At 44.0% G+C, this 18,422-nt stretch overlaps 1 protein-coding gene across 1 annotated transcript in view; it reads right to left on the reverse strand.

Annotated features, from left to right (window-relative positions):
* Positions 1-18,422, reverse strand: part of LOC139755306 (roundabout homolog 1-like) — a 432,853-nt gene that overhangs the window by 244,277 nt on the left and 170,154 nt on the right. The window contains exon 3 of the mRNA XM_071673426.1: positions 4,037-4,330. Coding sequence (XP_071529527.1) covers positions 4,037-4,330 — 294 coding nt within the window. The remainder of the gene's footprint in view (positions 1-4,036; positions 4,331-18,422) is intronic.

The raw sequence follows: 18,422 nt of genomic DNA on the forward strand, positions 1-18,422 counted from the left end.
AGAGAGAGAGAGAGAGAGAGAGAGAGAGAGAGAGAACACCAGTGTGGGTTGGGCAGACTCATGGGATGGCCACTCTGAGGATAATGTTCACAGTTCTTGCTGCTGCATCGCTTGTTATGTTGCTGTTGCTGCTGTTCATGTTGCTGCTATGTCTGCTGCATCTGTGTCTGTCGCTGTTACTGCTGCTCATGATACTGCTATCGCTGTTGTTGCTGCTGTACATGGTGATGCTCGTCATACAGCTGCTATTTCTCCCAGATCGCTACTTTTCTCTTACTTCTGCTGCTTTAGGTACACTTTTTCTTTTTCCATTTTTGCTGCTTTTTCTGGAACTTGACGCTGCTGTTACAGCTGTTGCTGTTGTTTCCGCGATGCTGTTCCGACTACAGAAGTTGAGGTTCGCCTGGACCTGAGGACCTGAGCCCTGTCAGGCAATTCCTGTGTCATCCCTGAAGGAGATGGGCCAGCACTTTATGACGAACCAAAATGGATTAGAGCAGGTGGTCCTTGCGTCACTCAACCCCCGTAATGGCGCACAAGTTTATCAACAATGCTTTTAAGGGACGAAACACAATTGTCTCCAGTCCTTCCGTTGGTGGTGGTTCTCAAAGTAAGCGACGACGTCGTGAGGATCTTCCTCACACTCAGGGGGTAACGTTGGTGGAATCCTTATAATAATTTGATAAAAGTATTGGAATCTTTTTCAGACTGAGGTGGCAGTGTTTCGGAATATTTCTGATATTGAGATGACTGTTGCGATCTCTCTCATTCTGATAGGCTAGTGTAAAGCTGTCGCAATCCTTCCTAAGGTAAGGCGGTGGCGTTGTCAACATATTTCTTAATTGAGATGATTATATTGTCAAAATCTTTCTTAGGCTGATGAGGAAACTTTGCCAGAATCTTTCTCTGAAACGATATTGCTTTTAGAATCTGTATTCAGACTGATATGATATTGCCCTCAGATTCTTTCTCAAGCTAAGATGATACTGCCTCCAGAATCTTTCTCAGGCTGTGATGATATTGCCTTCAGAGTCTTTCTCGAGCTGAGGTAGTACGTGGTCGGAATCATTCTCATGCTGAGGTGGTAGTATTGCTCACCAACAATGACTCGTTCTGCTCATATTTCTCTTCACAAATATCACATGCGACCACTGCCAGCACGGAATTTCTACTTCAGTCTCAAATAATTTGTATATTTCACTGTTGTCTGTCCTCAACAACAGTGTTATGTTCTCGGACAAATTTCTCAATTTCTCAGAGAACTGATCAAACTGGAACCATAAGAAACATTCTTGCTGTAGGCAAAGCGTGCGAGAAATTCCATTCTTGGTGGATTTCGACGCACTAAACGAGTTTCCGAGGAGATAAGAAATGTTTACTCTAAAATGATACAACAACGTGACCTGGGGGACTAGAAACATGGTCCTGGGAGACAGAGCGGGACCATGACCTAGGACACAACCACCAACATGGCCCTAGGAGATAAAAGTGGGTGTGTGACCTGGAAGACAACACATAGTCCTGAGAGACAAAGCGACTGTGAACTGGGAGACCCATACACATGGTCCTGGGAAAAAGATTGGGACTGTGACCTGGGAGGCATCACCTCACCCTCCCAGACTCTATTTCGGCAGAGGAGCAGAGCGCTTCTGCTTAGCTGACAAGTGTACGTATGATGGATGACTATCGGGTCAGCTTCACACACACTCTCTCTCTCTCTCTCTCTCTCTCTCTCTCTCTCTCTCTCTCTCTCTCTCTCTCTCCCCCCCACCCTGTCATCCGGTCCTTACTTGAACCACAAATTCTTTCCAGCCATAATTCACAAGACCAAGACCAACGTCGAGACCCCATGCGATCCACTACCCGTTCTATTGTGCACGGATGAAACTTGCACAATTCCTTCACAGTTCGATGAGGAGTCTCAGCGGACCCCATATCGAATCTCCCTAAGTTTACCTAACAAATATCTCGCTTCCTGAAACCCTTTGTGGTGCAGTAGTCAGTGCCGCTGACCGTGAATCTATGGGTTAGGGTTCGAGTTCTGGTCCGGGCAACTGGCTCAGCCAAGCCAACTGTTCCCTCATTTCTGTGGGATTGGTCAATATTAAAGTGGCCGACGTGAGCTGGGAAAAGTAAACTGTACACCCTAGTGGTAGTAGCTTATTGGGTCGAGTAAAGATCCTTGTTCTCTGTGAGCTGAAGGACCAACATGATGGAGGTGTAGCACCTGGCTAGGTGCAGCACAGTGGAGAGGCGCAGTATCGTGGATGTCCCCTGGGGTCTGGCCCCGGCAGCAACCGCAATATGAATAATCACAGTCATGGTTACCCGTCCCCGCCCCCTCCACCATGCCCCTTGTGGTCGTCCTCATCATGGTGGCAAGAGGATAAGACCTGCTCTCACCTGCTCCATTTACAGGTTATGAAAGCTCTTCATCTTCAGTGTTTCTCTTACGTTACTTTTCGTATTCATGTAGTGTGCTACCATCGTCCATGGCAATGTGGCGGGCGTCACTGTAAGGATATACTGTTCAATAAGATCATTAACGTCTGTATATCATGCAATGCGTCAACACCAGCATCAGTGTGGCACGTCAGCCAGCGGTCCCGGGTTCCTCATAACCCAGGCAGGAGGATCTCCTGAGCTGGACCTGCCAGCCGCCCGCCTACCAGCCAGCTTGGCATTGCCTATATTGCCCGGGACTCTTTTGTTCCTCTCCTCACTTTGCATACAACTCTTTTTACTTCCCTTGTTTCCTAACCCTGTCCTTTCCATCCTTCCCTTGCTCTTCTCTTTTCTTCTATCCCCTTTTCCTCTTCCCGCTCCTCCCCCAAACATCCCGGCAGGGCACGCCCGCTCCCTGTGCATGGTTTCTGAAGATTCGGAAACTTAATATTTTGGTTTCATCCAGTGACAATATCCAAGGCTCCTGGCTGTCTGCAGCATTCAAGGAACCAGAGAGAAATTCTATGTTTTCTTGCCCCCTCAGCTGTAATGAGCTCATTTCCAGGAGCGTATTATCTCTGCTCCAGGTACAGAAAGATGACGTATTTAATTTATGCATTTTCCTCTCAAAGTCCGTCCCATGTCTCACAATTGGTGCTTTGCATATATTCGACCTGACATGTTCTCTGAGGCAGTTTATGACATCATATTGCGTAAATATCCAATATCATAAGATATGTACATACCTTGTGATATTTTCCTTGTTATTCTTTCACTGTCAATATATATATATATATATATATATATATATATATATATATATATATATATATATATATATATATATACACACACACGCATGCACAAGGGTGAGAGGCGTGCAAGGAATAGAGTAAACTGGAGGGATGTAGTATACCGGGGTCGACATGCTATCAATGGATTGAACCAGGGCATATGAAGTGTCTGGGGTAAACCATGGAAAGGTCTGTGGGGCCTGGATGTAGAAAGGGAGCTGTGGTTTCGGTGCATTACACATGACAGCTAGAGAATGAGTGTGAACGGATGTGGCATTTCTTGTCTGTTTTCCTGAGCTACCTCGCTGACGCAGGGGATGGCGATGCTGTTTCTTGTGGTGCGGGGTGGTGCTGAGAATGGATGAAGGTATATATATATATATATATATATATATATATATATATATATATATATATATATATATATATATATATAGAGAGAGAGAGAGAGAGAGAGAGAGAGAGAGAGAGAGTCGTGTTACATCAACACATACTATGTATGATCCATTACAAAAGTTCGGAAGTTCTACAAATAAAGCGAACATGTGTCCTGAGGTAAAAACATCTATATAAAAGATATACAGAAAAGACAGATAGTGGTTCATAGATAGATATATGAGAGAGAGAGAGAGAGAGAGAGAGAGAGAGAGAGAGAGAGAGAGAGAGAGAGAGAGAGAGGGGGGGGGGGGGATGGAACACATGAAAATGATATAAAACAAACAAGAAACCTTACTTTCCTACTACCACACACACACACACACACACACACACACACACCCACGCGTATTTCTACTCACAAGCAATTTCCAGCGAGGCGTTGGAGGACCTGGCACTTCCCAGTCTATTGCTGGCCACGCACCAGTAGATCCCAGCATCGTTCCCCTTCTTGCCCTGCGACACCCTCAGGAAGAAGAGCGAGCCCGTCGGCAGGATGAACCGGTGGGGAGAGGGCTTGACAGGGGCGCCGTCCTTGTACCACGTGATGTCGGGATGAGGTCGTCCCTCGGCGCCGCAGTTGAGGGTGACGGGGTCGTTCCTGGGCACGGTCCAGTTAGTCGGGTGCTCGGTGATCCGCGGCGCACGGCCCTCGCCTGCAGAAGACACAGAAGAAGGTGTGAGCCAGGAACAGTGCCACACATACAGGACAAGTAACGTGTATTAAGAGTTTAATGAGCCATGTTGGGTGACTATGTGGACAATGCGCTACATTAGGAACAGGGCTAACAGAGCATGCCATTCGGGGACATACGTTAGGCTTTAATGATACTTCAGTAGGCTGTAACATAACCAGAGGAATGAGGGCAACGTTGTGTACCGTGAGACAGTAGCGTTACCTTGACTAGTAATCACCTCATCACAGCAAGTTGCATTCTTACGTCAGATGACAGAAGACTTACTAGCATGAAAGGTAAACTGACCGAGAAGAGATGGGTAAAATCCTAGTTAAGCGATGGTTGAATACTTGAATACATGAGGCTAAATGGATAATTAACGTGAAGAGGGAGAGGGTAAATTAGTGAAGGAGGAAGAGGAAAAACGGGTAAGGGAGGGGTAAAGGTAGGGGAGAACAGGATGTATTTTAGGGGTTCCAATGCGGGTGTTTAAAGGGACACTGATTATGCCAATAACAGATAGGGTGAGAATTCGTTGATCAAAACAAATAAGGAGACGCCTCATGTACTGGAAAATGTGAATATTACAGCATAAGTGACAGTGGCATCGAATGGGGACGTGACACAGACAACGATGTACGTACAATGTTCAGGAATGGATTATATTGTGATGCACTGATATGCGAGTGATACAATATGGAACTGGTGATACAAATATAACAAGGAACGAGTGAACGACAGTAAACTTGATCACACATATACGTCAGAAATATTAAGATCGTAGACTTCTTAACCATAGTGGATACACAGAGCACCATGGTATCTTGTTATGATGATGGTACGAAATAATGATCCGTGTGCAGACATACAGGAGGATGTGATACAGAGGAGGCGAGAACACAGTTCCCTGCGGAACAGCTTTTTATTGTATAAGCATCAAATACTGCTTTGTTTACAAGTGTTGCGATATGTTCTGAGGACAGGATGTAGATCAATTTTTTTTCTTTACTAGTTGTTCAGAGAGAGAGAGAGAGAGAGAGAGAGAGAGAGAGAGAGAGAACGTAATGGGAACCTGACCAAATCAAGGATACTTCTAAAGTTTTCAGAAATTTGCTAATCTTACATTTAGTCTACGAACCGTCCACTATTCCTGAAACAAAAATTTATATATGAAAAAGACCATCTAAAGGAATTAGTCTGGTGAGCCTAACTGATCGTATCTGCAATAATTTGTTGAACTACAGACCGAACGGGACAACAGCTATGGAGGGCTGTCAAGCCCGTTTATTTTGGCAAGTCTAAAAATAATATTGTTGACAGGGGTGTCCATTAGGGAATAATATCCATGACAATACCAGACAGCAAGTTTTTGAAAACGGTCCATAGGGTAAAAAAAAAAAATCTCTATGAATGATTGTCGGCTTTATTGCGTTTTAGGGGAGTGTTGGAGGTGGACAATAAAAAACTGTGTGCGGAGCATTGTGCTTCCACGCACAGAATAATTGTACAGGATTCTCTGTTCAGCTCCCAATCTATATGGAAATAAAAATATATTGTTCAAAAGTCTGTTCAAAAGCGGGAGGTGCAGAGGGGATCATGTGGTGCGTTCTCAGCTGTTGGAAGCAAACCTCTTGAGCACAAGGGTACGACCCTTAGTATAACGGAACGACCACTCACAACAGTACGATTCTTAGCCACAATGGTACGATCCTTGCGTATGAAGGCAAGATTCATGAGCACGATTGTACGACTCTGAGGTATAAGGATACGGCCCTTGAATGTGACGGTGTGGCCTCTGTTATGACCCGTCGGGGTTAGGTCAAAGGTCAAGGCATCATACTCAATGGTTATAACTTCGTACTTATCATCGTGTTCAAAGCTGATACCAGCGTACTCGAGGGCTAACCGCCGTATTCAAGGGTCGTATCGTCATGTTAAGGTCACAGCATCGTGCTCAAGGGCTTAATTCCGGGGAATGGAACCTGACCTGGGGAGATGAAGAGCCGCGTGGGGTGACTTGCGACTATAGAGAGAGCAGTGCGGTGTGTGGCCGTGTTCTACTGTGCTCTTATCTACTGGATTTATACACAGTAAACACTTTAGTTCATTGCCTTTACTTTACTACAAACTTACACTTTTGTGTTCAGATTACACAGAGAAGGCACAGCAGTGTACATCCTTTAACTTGATAAGTATCTACACTTGGTTACTTAGATTCACAGAGAAAGCTCTGGGTTTTCTCAGATTTATGTATATTATACATATTCATTTAAGAGTTTATTTATGCATTGACAAAGCTGTATTGGCAAAATCTATAAGGTTACTTTAGATAAAAAAAATTCAACAGACTCGCACAATTACTGTATGGCCATTCCAAATTCAAGGATGGTCCATTCTGGTGTCTATTTCCTTCCCTACACCGTTTAACTGTAGAACTCAGAACCCCATCAAATTTTTCTAAGAATTACGATCTAACCGTTTTTATAAGGAATTTTCTTCCTCTTCAAAATTTTTAAGTACATTTACTCTATTATTTCTTCTTATTAACGCCTTTTGATATTGCAATTAATGCCCGACCTCCATGTGAAATTTTAGCCCGTGAAGAAAACCTCCACAACGAAAATGTGTGACTTCTGCATCAAGAGCTTGTATATAATGATGATGAATGAAGTGGACGTCAGTGATACAGACAACAGGATAATATTTTACCAACGATATGACAGTAAAGATGAAACAACATCCGCTACCATATCAAAGTTAATATCAAGTCTGTCGTCCTGCAGACTGAACCCAGATGAGGGTTATGTAGCGTCCATACCTTCTGATATAATACGTCTTTATAGCACACTGCAGCTGGCTATAGAGAGGGTCAGAAAGCAGAGTTCTGACAGTCGTTTAGGCTCTCCTTGCACGGCGTATCCAAAGGTGCGCCTAATATTGTGTTTTGTCTGACAGGTGAGGCAGGGAGGAGGGGACAATGAGAAGAATGTAAGGACAAAGGGAAGAAAAAGGAAAAGTGAAAGATGAAGGACGATAGGAAGAGTTAGGGAGAGAAGGGATGAAACTTAGTAGGCGGAAGCCAATATATGATGGTGTGTGTGTGTGTGTGTGTGTGTGTGTGTGTGTGTGTGTGTGTGTGTGTGTGAGAGAGAGAAGAGAGAGAGAGAGAGAGAGAGAGAGAGAGAGAGAGTAATGGTCGTCGTCAAACCCAGTATTTGTTCTTTACGACACAGTGAAGGAGGCCACCATCTTATCTCACCCTCACACACGGCCTACAACCACCTACCACATAACCAAAACATTTTATAACCAGTTTCTCTTATCATGATGTACACCACATTACACGTCTCGTCAAGAATATTCTCCAAAGAAAGTATTCTCGACTGTGGAGCCTCAACGTGACCTAACCTATCACAGCCACATTCATCCTGTCCCCAACATGTCATATATATCTTAACCTATCACGACCCCGGTACGTCTCGCCACTCCCGCTCCTTCCTTATGCTTATCTTATCTCTCTTCTGTAATGTTCAAGGTAACACCACAGAGGAGATAACAGGTGACCTTCTTTATCTTTCACTTTTATCCCGTGAGGGAGGCAAAACTTGCCGCGTGTGACGCTCACACACACACACACACACACACACACACACACACACACCCAGATCTGACCCAGATAATACTATGCTATGAAACAAAAAAAAAAACCTAAATTCATTTATTTTTCCATAATGTGCTTGACTCAGTCCTTCCAGTAATTATATTGTATATATATATATATATATATATATATATATATATATATATATATATATATATATATATATATATATTATTATTTATATATCTATTTTGCTTTGTCGCTGTCTCCCGCGTTAGCGAGGTAGCGCAAGGAAACAGACGAAAGAATGGCCCAACCCACCCACATACACGTGTATATACATACACGTCCACACACGCAAATATACATACCTATACATTTCAATGTACACATATATATACACACACAGACATATACATATATACACATGTACATAATTCATACTGTCTGCCTTTATTTATTCTCATCGCCACCTCGCCACACATGGAATAACATCCCCCTCCCCCCTCATGTGTGCGAGGTAGCACTAGGAAAAGACAACAAAGGCCCCATTCGTTTACACTCAGTCTCTAGCTGTCACGTAATAATGCACCGAAACCACAGCTCCCTTTCCACATCCAGGCCCCACAGAACTTTCCATGGTTTACCCCAGACGCTTCACATGCCCTGGTTCAATCCACTGACAGCACGTCGACCCCGGTATACCACATCGTTCCTACTCACTCTATTCCTTGCACGCCTTTCACCCTCCTGCATGTTCAGGCCCCGATCACTCAAAATCTTTTTCACTCCATCTTTCTACCTCCAATTTTGTCTCCCACTTCTCCTTGTTCCCTCCACCTCTGACACATATATCCTCTTGGTCAATCTTTCCTCACTCATTCTCTCCATGTGCCCAAACCATTTCAAAACATCCTCTTCTGCTCTCTCAACCACACTCTTTTTATTTCCACACATCTCTCTCACCCTTACATTACTTATTCGATCAAGCCACCTCACACCACATATTGTCCTCAAACATCTCATTTCCAGCACATCCACCTTCCTGCTTACAACTCTATCCATAGCCCACGCCTCGCAGCCATACAACATTGTTGGAATCACTACTCCTTCAAACGTACCCATTTTTGCTTTCCGAGATAATGTTCTCGACTTCCAAACATTCTTCAAGGCTCCCAGAATTTTCGCCCCCTCCCCCACCCTATGATTCACTTCCGCTTCCATGGTTCCATCCGCTGCCAGATCCACTCCCAGATATCTAAAACACTTCACTTCCTCCAGTTTTTCTCCATTCAAACTTATCTCCCAATTGACTTGACCCTCAACCCTACTGTACCTAATAACCTTGCTCATATTCACATTTACTCTTAACTTTCTTCTTTCACACACTTCACCAAACTCAGTCACCAGCTTGCAGTTTCTCACATGAATCAGCCACCAGCGTTGTATCATCAGCGAACAACAACTGACTCACTTCTCAAGCTCTCTCATCCACAACAGACTGCATACTTGCCCCTCTTTCCAAAACTCTTGCATTCACCTCCCTAACGACCCCATCCATAAATAAATTAAACCATGGAGACATCACACGCCCCTGCCGCATACCTACATTCACTGAGAACCAATCACTTTCCTCTATTCCTACAAGGACACATGCCTTACATCCTCGATAAAAACTTTTCACTGCTTCTAACAACTTACCTCCCACACCATATATTCTTAATACCTTCCACAGAGCATCTCTATCAACTCTTATCATATGCCTTCTCCACATCCATAAATGCTACATACAAATCCATTTGCTTTTCTAAGTATTTCTCACATACATTCTTCAAAGCAAACACCTGATCTACACATCCTCTACCACTTCTGAAACCACACTGTTCAAACCCAAACTCACCATTGCAGTAATTCTTGTATATCAGTATTTACAGTGTAGTGAAAGGTTCATGCGAGTCAACGTAATGATGGTACAGTCACGCCGGTAAACAGGGAGTGGTCTTGTGTACAGTTCCAGTACGTTTTCTTATTGTGAATGACAGATTGATCAGAACGTTGGTTATTAGTTCATGTGTCAGTGCTGTACTCAGAGCGGACGATAAGCTAATTGCCAATCAGGATATTGTTCATAAATATGACCTCTCCGTCCTGAAACTGATTCTAATTACTATTCTTAATGGGTTTCATCTCTCCCATATTCATGACACTCGCTCAAACAACATTTACATGTAAATTTGAGCTGCAGCCTCCAGAGCCATGAGCGGCTGGCGTATGTCCCGCCTCGCCTCGCGTCTCTTGTACTTGCGTCAGATAACCTGCCTGCGTCTCGTGACAACTGCTGGTCAAATACTAACGTAAAATCGCATTTTTGTCTATCATACACAAGACAGGTCGGTGTGCTACCAAACAATATATTGCCAGGTTCGTGGAGAAAACATGTCTTGGTTTGTATATAGTGTGTCTGGTCCACTGGTCACACGGCCCGAATGGCTCACTTTTTAAGTAAATGATCTGTCCGATTCACTGGTTACAAGATCTGCTTGGTTCACTCAGTGCCTGATCCACTGGGCATATAGTCTACCTGGTCCACTGGGTACACGAACGGCCTGGCCCACTGGGTGACAAAGTAAATTTATTATCAATAGAGATTTCTTTGATCAGTTGTGCAGAAATTGTATACAAGCCATAGCTTCTTACATTTATAAAAAAGTGCTTTACGAGACCTTGAATGGGTCTGGAGGGTCTTCTAGATAAAAGATGCAGAAGTTCAGTGTGTACAAGAAATACAGGTGGCCGAGACAACGCCAGCACACGACACACACGTCACTGCTCGATACATCGCCAATGTTAAAGCAGTAAAATTCCACATCTACGCCCTTCGACTTCCGCAACACATATCTTCTTTTCAATCTTCCGTCTCCCATTTACTGCAAATTTATATATGTATATATAGATTTTTTGCTGCTATTAAGCTCATATACATTCGCTAAAACCCACACAATTTTGGCCGAGGGAGCTGGGGTCTTTCACGGGCGTACACATGTTTCTTCCCAGACGTGGAACGTCGCCATTGACCCCACACAGGGAACGACTTGGCCTGGACTTACCAGCAAAGCGTCTTGGTCGTATATTTTCCGTGAAGAGATAGATAAAATGCTGAGGCTAGGTGGGAGTCGGGGAAGGGGGAGACGGTCTGTTGCGATGGTGGGGTGACTTGGGAGAAACCTGGGTACAGGTTTACTCTGGGAGTAGTGGGGCTGGGGAGAGGGACGGGCAATTGGTCTGCTTACAATGGTGGGTTAACATGGGAGAGGACCCTAGATGCACACTTATGCTGGGAGTAATGGTGGTGTGGTGGTGGGGGTAGTGTGGGAGAAGGAAGGGCTGGGTAGTTAAGGAGATCCTCGTGTCATAAACAGTGGAAGTCTGGCAGCTGTGCGTCAAGGGAAAGCGTACAGCCATAATGTCCGTGGAGCTGGGGGGTTCCACACCACATCTTGGGTCGTATCTTGGATGTTTCTTGGGTCACATCTAGACTTGTGGGTCATATGTGAACCATGCTCCTGGTCATTCCTTCAATAAGCGAGGCTATGCTCAAACTTGCTTCCCCTTTATTGCCTCAAAATTGGTTTCAATTTTTTGTTTTTTTGAGATCGTTACGTCATGGACATCAGCTGATTTATTACAATGTATCTATTTGGTTTTTGTTACGTTTTAGGGTATTCTTTCTATGAATTTTGAACGTACAGTATGTATCTTTTTACACGCGAATACTCCACAGCATCTTCCACCCATAAAGTGTTTTCTGCAGATACTTACTACTTCATACAGCCTCCACCACCTAAACTAGTCAGTCCATACATCCCCAACCACATATACTGGTACCTTCACACACTCCTCGATGCCGACACCTCTCACTGTTTTACTCCCTAATTCCACACCATCACCTGCTTCTGTTTCCCTCACTCCTCACGTAAACACCCTCTACATCACATTACTTCCCAAAACCCATCTTTCTTATGTACATATCACACTCTGATATTCCTCCACAACTTGCTTCTTCTCCTTACTCTTCTAAGTTTGGAAAAAGTAAAACTGCAATGCTTGCCTTGTCTCTGTCATTCTCCCGTTCATGGGAGTGTGCTGAAGCAGACCTTAGGTACCACAACACACATGTAAGCGAACACTCTTGCTCCCCATCTCATCCTCAGACTATTAACAACTTGCCAACGTTTCAGAAGCCTCTCCAGTCTCTCAGCCTTTATCCTTTCAGCCTCACTGGAAGTGTTCTCCAAATATTTGCAATTCTGAGCCTTCTCCAGCCTCTCTCCAACCAAACATGTTTCACAAGCCGACACACGTACATTAATACTTTGCTCTTGCCAAAACTTACTTTCAACCTTCTCGGCTCATACACTGCCCAAGATTTCTTTTACATTATCCTTCTGTTCCACTAGTCACCATCCTGGTAAAGCTCCATCAACTGCGTACAGCAATATTCTTATCTTTAGCGTCCTGCAGCCCTCAGACTCACTGACGACACACGGGCTTGTCTCACTCCTCGCCTCGCTGTGGTATGGAATGCAAGTCAGATGGCAACACTCATCCCTGACTCACTCCCCTGCACCTATGTTAACCTTCTTGGCTGCTCAATCAGCAATTAAAAGATAAAGGAATGAAGCAACACTCCGTGACTCACCCCATCCCCCGTCCTGAACCGCTCACTCATTCCCCTGGTTGTCCTGACACATGTCCTCCTCTCTCTGTACACACTCTTCCTCACCTCCAGAAGCCCCTACCCTCCCCTACAGCACTATAAGACCCTCGTAACGCTGGCCAGTTCCACTAACTCTTACCGTACGTTTTGTCCAGGTCCATAAATGCCACAGACACGCTCTTTCGTTCCTTTAACATCACCCTCATGGAAGGTATCTGTTTCAGGCAGCAAAGCTTTCCCATATATACACCTTCTGCAGCTCTCATTTTGCACTTTGCTTTTTCAGTTTCTCCTCTTTCCCACTCTTTACTTTCTGTAGCTTTCTTGATCAACTAATAAAGATTTTCAAAATCTTTTGATAATGATGAAAGGTACGATGTTTTTCTTCCCAGTTCTTAGGTACGTCACCTTCTCTCTATTTTCTCAAATGTACTACACCACAATACTGTTGTACCTCTTGCCCTTATGTGTTTGGTCATGTAAGTGTTCCTAGATCCTTCCCATACTGAGCTCACCCGATGCATCGTTCTCCAGTAATCAGCTTCACTTACACATTAGCCTTAATCATTCACGTTTCTTTCCTCGACACATCATCCACATCTATATTTGATAGACGACACAGGAAGTTATAAATCTATCCTATTTGTGCATCTCATTAAAAGTTTACATTACAGAGAAGATTACACAACACTTGATCACGAGCAAAATTGTAATCCTTTCCAATATATATATATATATATATATATATATATATATATATATATATATATATATATATATATATATATATATGTGTGTGTGTGTTTGGGGACAATATGCGAGATGTTTGGGGACAATATGTGGTGTGAGGTGGTTTGATCGAGTAAGTAATGAAAGGGTAAGAGGGATGTATGGTAATAAAAAGAGTGTGGTTAACAGAGCAGAAGAGGGTGTTTTGAAATGGTTTGGTCACATGGAGAGAATGAGTGAGGAAAGACTGACAAAGAAGATATATGTGTCAGAGGTGGAGGGAACGAGAAGTGGGAGACCAAATTGGAGGTGGAAGGATAGAGTGAAAAAGATTCCGAGTGATCGGGGCCTGAACTTGCAGGAGGGTGAAGGGCGTGCAATGAATAGAGTGAATTGGAACGACGTGGTATACCGGGGTCGACGTGCTGTCAATGGATTGAACGAGGGCATGTGAAGCGTCTGGGGTAAACCATGGAAAGTTTTGTGTGGCCTGGATGTGGAAAGGGAGCTGTGGTTTCGGTGCATTATACATGACAGCTAGAGACCGAGTGTGAACTAATGTGGCCTTTGTTGTCTTTTCCCAGCGCTGCCTCGCGCACATGCGGGGGGAGGGGTTTGTCATTTCATGTGTGGCGGGGTGGCAACGGGAATGAATAAGTGTATATATGTATATGTCTGTATGTGTATGTATATGTATACGTTGAGATGTATGGGTATGAATATGTGTGTGTGTGTGGACGTGTATGTATATAAATGAGTATGTGGGTGGGTTGGGCCATTCTTTCGTCTGTTTCCTTGCGCTATCTCGCTGACGCTGGAGACAGCGATAAATTATAGATTATAAATATATATATATATATATATATATATATATATATATATATATATATATATATATATATATATATATATATATATATATATATATATATATATATATATGACAGTCTTTCTCCTAGTCCACAATATCTGTCTGTCCGTCCGTCTTATACTCTGGTATGATGGCGTTTATTTTCTTTTCTCTTAAGCACTGGGGAAGCGCCCTTGTAGTAAAGTTAATAAAATGGAACTAAGTTTTTTTTTATGTTGGGAACTTGAATCTGTTGCATCACATTTAAAGAAAATGGCAATGACATTATTTTAGAAATCAAAACCAGGTCTGGTGTTCTGAGATCACCAACCTCCTCCAACCCAAGCCAGGCAGGAGCCAGGCCAACCTCGCATGCCTCAGCCCACCCCAAGTGTACTCCCACACTCGTCCTCCTCCCCCGGCAATAACCACGTCGAGTTCCACTCACAACATGAGATATAACTGTTATTACAACGGGATCAATAGATCCAATATCCGCTGGCATTCAGACGCTGACAAAAACAAAAGAGCATCTGCTCCTGTAAACCCAGAGTCTCAGTGGCAGCATTAACCCTAGTGATTGACGCATAAAAACCTATTGATAGGCTCGAACCGGGGTTCCCTTCGACCAACCTAACCAGCCTGGTCAAACAGCACAACAGACGGGCGTGTCTCCGTGGACACAAGACACTATATTTCATCAGTGGGGCGATTTTGGGGAAATGGCCCGTGATTTCGGATCATAAATTAGGGGAAACCATCTCGGCCAACTGCAGCGATAAGGAGCGAAAGAGGTCCCAATGAACTCAGGAAGGGGCCGAAAAAAGGAGGGGAAATAAAGGTATTCGGAGGCCGACTTCCAAGTGCTGATGGTCGAGGTTGGTGGAGGGAGTAAAAGTTTTAGATAAAGGGAAGGTGTGGGTGGTAGCGATGTAGATGGAGTGGGTTCCTGGAGAGAGAGAGAGAGAGAGAGAGAGAGAGAGAGAGAGAGAGAGAGAGAGAGAGAGAGAGAGAGAGGTCGTAGAGTGAAACGCGAGAGGGAAGGGGAGGAAGGGAGCATTAAAGGTCAGAAAATGGTTAGCAAGAAGGTGGGTGAGGAGGGATGGGTGGTGGCATGGGAGGGAGGGAGAGTAAGTGTACGAATGGAGACGGTGAGATAAAGCAGTATTGAGAAAGATTATAAGGGAAAGAATATGGAAGGGTAGGAGACGGGAGGAGTGTACTTCACAGTTTTGGGAAGAGGCAGGCAGATACATAAGGCTGAAGAGAGACGAGATCGAAGATGTAGAGTAGCATATAAGAAACAGATGGGAGGGCAAAAAGAAGCAGAGGAAGAGGGCTGAAGGACGGATGAAAGGAAATGGAGGCGATAAGTCGATGAAGTGAGCAAATATGGTGGAACAGCGAAAATAAGCAGAAGAAAGACGACCATTTACAACGCTGAGGAACGATGTTGTGGACCAGAAGATGGAGGAGAAGAGAAGGGAAGTGATCCCCAGATGTGACGAGATGGATTTGTGTGTGTGTGTGTTAGAGAGAGAGAATGAGAGAGAGAGAGAGAGAGAGAGAGAGAGAGAGAGAGAGAGAGAGAGAGAGAGAGAGACGAAGAGGTATAGGCGGAAGAGGAGGCAGCTCCCGGAAGGGGCCCTGAGTGCTCTTGAAATAATGTTAAGACGTGTGTGTTTGGCAAGATACGTAGTTGCCGGGAGGTAGCGGCCTAGGTCCCCCTGGTGAAGCCTTGCACAGAGCCCACCACCAGCATAACTCAGACTTTGTTCAGTGGGACAAAAGGAGACAGATCGAGTTACAGGATCTCGCGAGTCGTCTCCCCAAACACCATCCATCTTAGAGACTATTGACCCTCGATGATAAATGACGTCAGTGTTCCTAATTACCTCTTTATTTACTTCCGCAGAAGGATAAAAAAGATATTTCAATGAATCATTAATGTCTTTAGAGGTTTATGAGTGGCGGGGGAAACTCCAATCTCAGGCGACCGAGTCTGTAAGAGTCAATATTTCATTACTGATAATGCCTTGTCCCAGGATCAAAGACCCATAAAAATGGCTCAGATACATAAAATGTTAAAGAAATTGTAAATATTTTTTCTTATCGCATCAGACATGATGTGTTTTGTGTGTGTGTGGGGGGGGGGGGGTGACAGGGTGGTTCTCTATATTGTTTTTTGTTTGTTCTTGTTCCTAGCTGTAAGCGCTAGATGCCCTGTCTAAATGTGCTAAATGTCCGAAAGAAGTTTTTATGTCCATATACGTATTCTGGCGCACATGTATCTTGGCAAATACGTGTCTTGGAATATATGTATCATGGTCTATATATATCCTTGCACATATGTATCCCGGCGTTTATGTATCTACGATCGCGTACGTATTTGTTTCAGAAAGATTTTCCTCGACTCAAGAAGCCAATAATGCAGGTCATTGCTTCCTCTTGTTTCCATGGCAGGTATGTATGCTGGAGGTTTTCACCACAGCTTACCGCTAACTGGAACAGCATGTGACACGCCAGTCTACTGTACTCGTGTTTTCTCTGAAGTATACGTCATTAGTCTTACATTTAGAGCTATGCTTAGTAATCTTAGGGTAAGGTCTGAGCAAAGCTTTCAATTTTTCAATGTTATTTAACAAATGTCATTAGGCCTTCATTTATGCTTCCACGAACAACAGATTCAATTCTATTTTCTCTTACGTTGAATTAGGTTGTATACTTTAAGGTCAGTATGCTCACCTCTGTCCCTAGAGTAAAAACAACTATTCAAGGACGGGTTCTAGAGCCAAGAGGTCCCTATGGCGAGTGTGGTGAATCCTTAGCTTGTCCGGGAAGAACAGCGAGCACGTTTGATAGTTTGGGAAGAATGCGCTCTTATTGTTCCTCCTTCGGAGAAAAGACATTTTCTTAGATCTGTGACAGTTGCTCAGCTACTCGAGTATAAAGGAGGAATTTGCAATATACTCTGGAAAAAAAATGTGGGTGGCAGGGGGGGGGGGAGGTGGGGGTTAGAGAGAGAGAGAGAGAGAGAGAGAGAGAGAGAGAGAGAGAGAGAGAGATTTCTTTAAAACTTTCAAGATATGACAATATGAAACAGGGACCATAATGTGACCCCTATTCACAAACTGTAGTAGTACACAAACTTGTTTTTTTTCATTTAGTAATCGTGAATGAAGTTCTTCATAAAGGTTTGCAACGGGTCTGAGGAAGGTCAACATTACATGTATGAACATTACTGAAATTTTTTGATTGAAGTCGAATCCTTCAGAAACTGATGAATCAAAGCAAAGGTAAATTGAAACCTGCACAGGAATGTATTGATGTGTGTGATAATGAAGAATTGCTCCTGCCATTGTTGTATTGATATGTGTGGTAGTGAGGGGCTTTCCTACCATTGTTGTATCTTGTTCGGGATGCAAACAAGACAATAAATGTTCAACAACCCAGCGAGAGGGGACGTCACGCCAGGTTTGAGGGGAGACTCACAGGCAAGCCAAGAGGGATTAGTTTCAGGGGATTAAGAGGGGAAAATCCATTGAAGAACCGAATGGGATTCAGAGATAAAAATCGACGAGGATACTGGGGGAATTTATCTAAGAGATTTAGCGAGGAAAGCCAAGGAGGGATTAAGAGGGATTACCTTTGGGGATTAAGAGGAGAGGAAGAGAGATAAGATACCACTTAAAAGGGATTATCACAGAATACGGAGAGAGGTTGATCTTTACCCTGCGGGATTAAAGAGAAGAATGAAAAGCAAGATGTCGAAGGATTACCCAAGCAACGACTCCAGAAGGCATGGAAAAGATGGGGATTACACAGGGATTAGGAAGGACAGAGGAAAGAGGGAAACGTAGGATTACCTAGGTGGGATTACGATGCGGAAAGAAGTGGCAGAGAGGGATTACCTGCGGGACGCAGATGGAAAAGGCAATAAAAGGGACCGCGAGCTTTGACTTCTGTTGGAGTCGTTTATTGACTTACTAATGGAAAGGTCTTCCAGCCCATGGAGGAGTGGGCGGCCTGAAGTGAGCGGTCTTGAAGAAAGAGTAGGCGGCCTGGAGTGAGGAGTGGGCGGCCTGGAGTGAGGAGTGGGCAGCCTGGAGTGAGGAGTGGGCAGCTTGGAGTGAGGAGTGGGCAGCCTAAGGTAAGGAGTGGGCGGCCTAAGGTA

This window comes from Panulirus ornatus, chromosome 19, assembly GCF_036320965.1.
Source record: "Panulirus ornatus isolate Po-2019 chromosome 19, ASM3632096v1, whole genome shotgun sequence".
NCBI classification, from domain to species: Eukaryota; Metazoa; Arthropoda; class Malacostraca; order Decapoda; family Palinuridae; genus Panulirus; species Panulirus ornatus.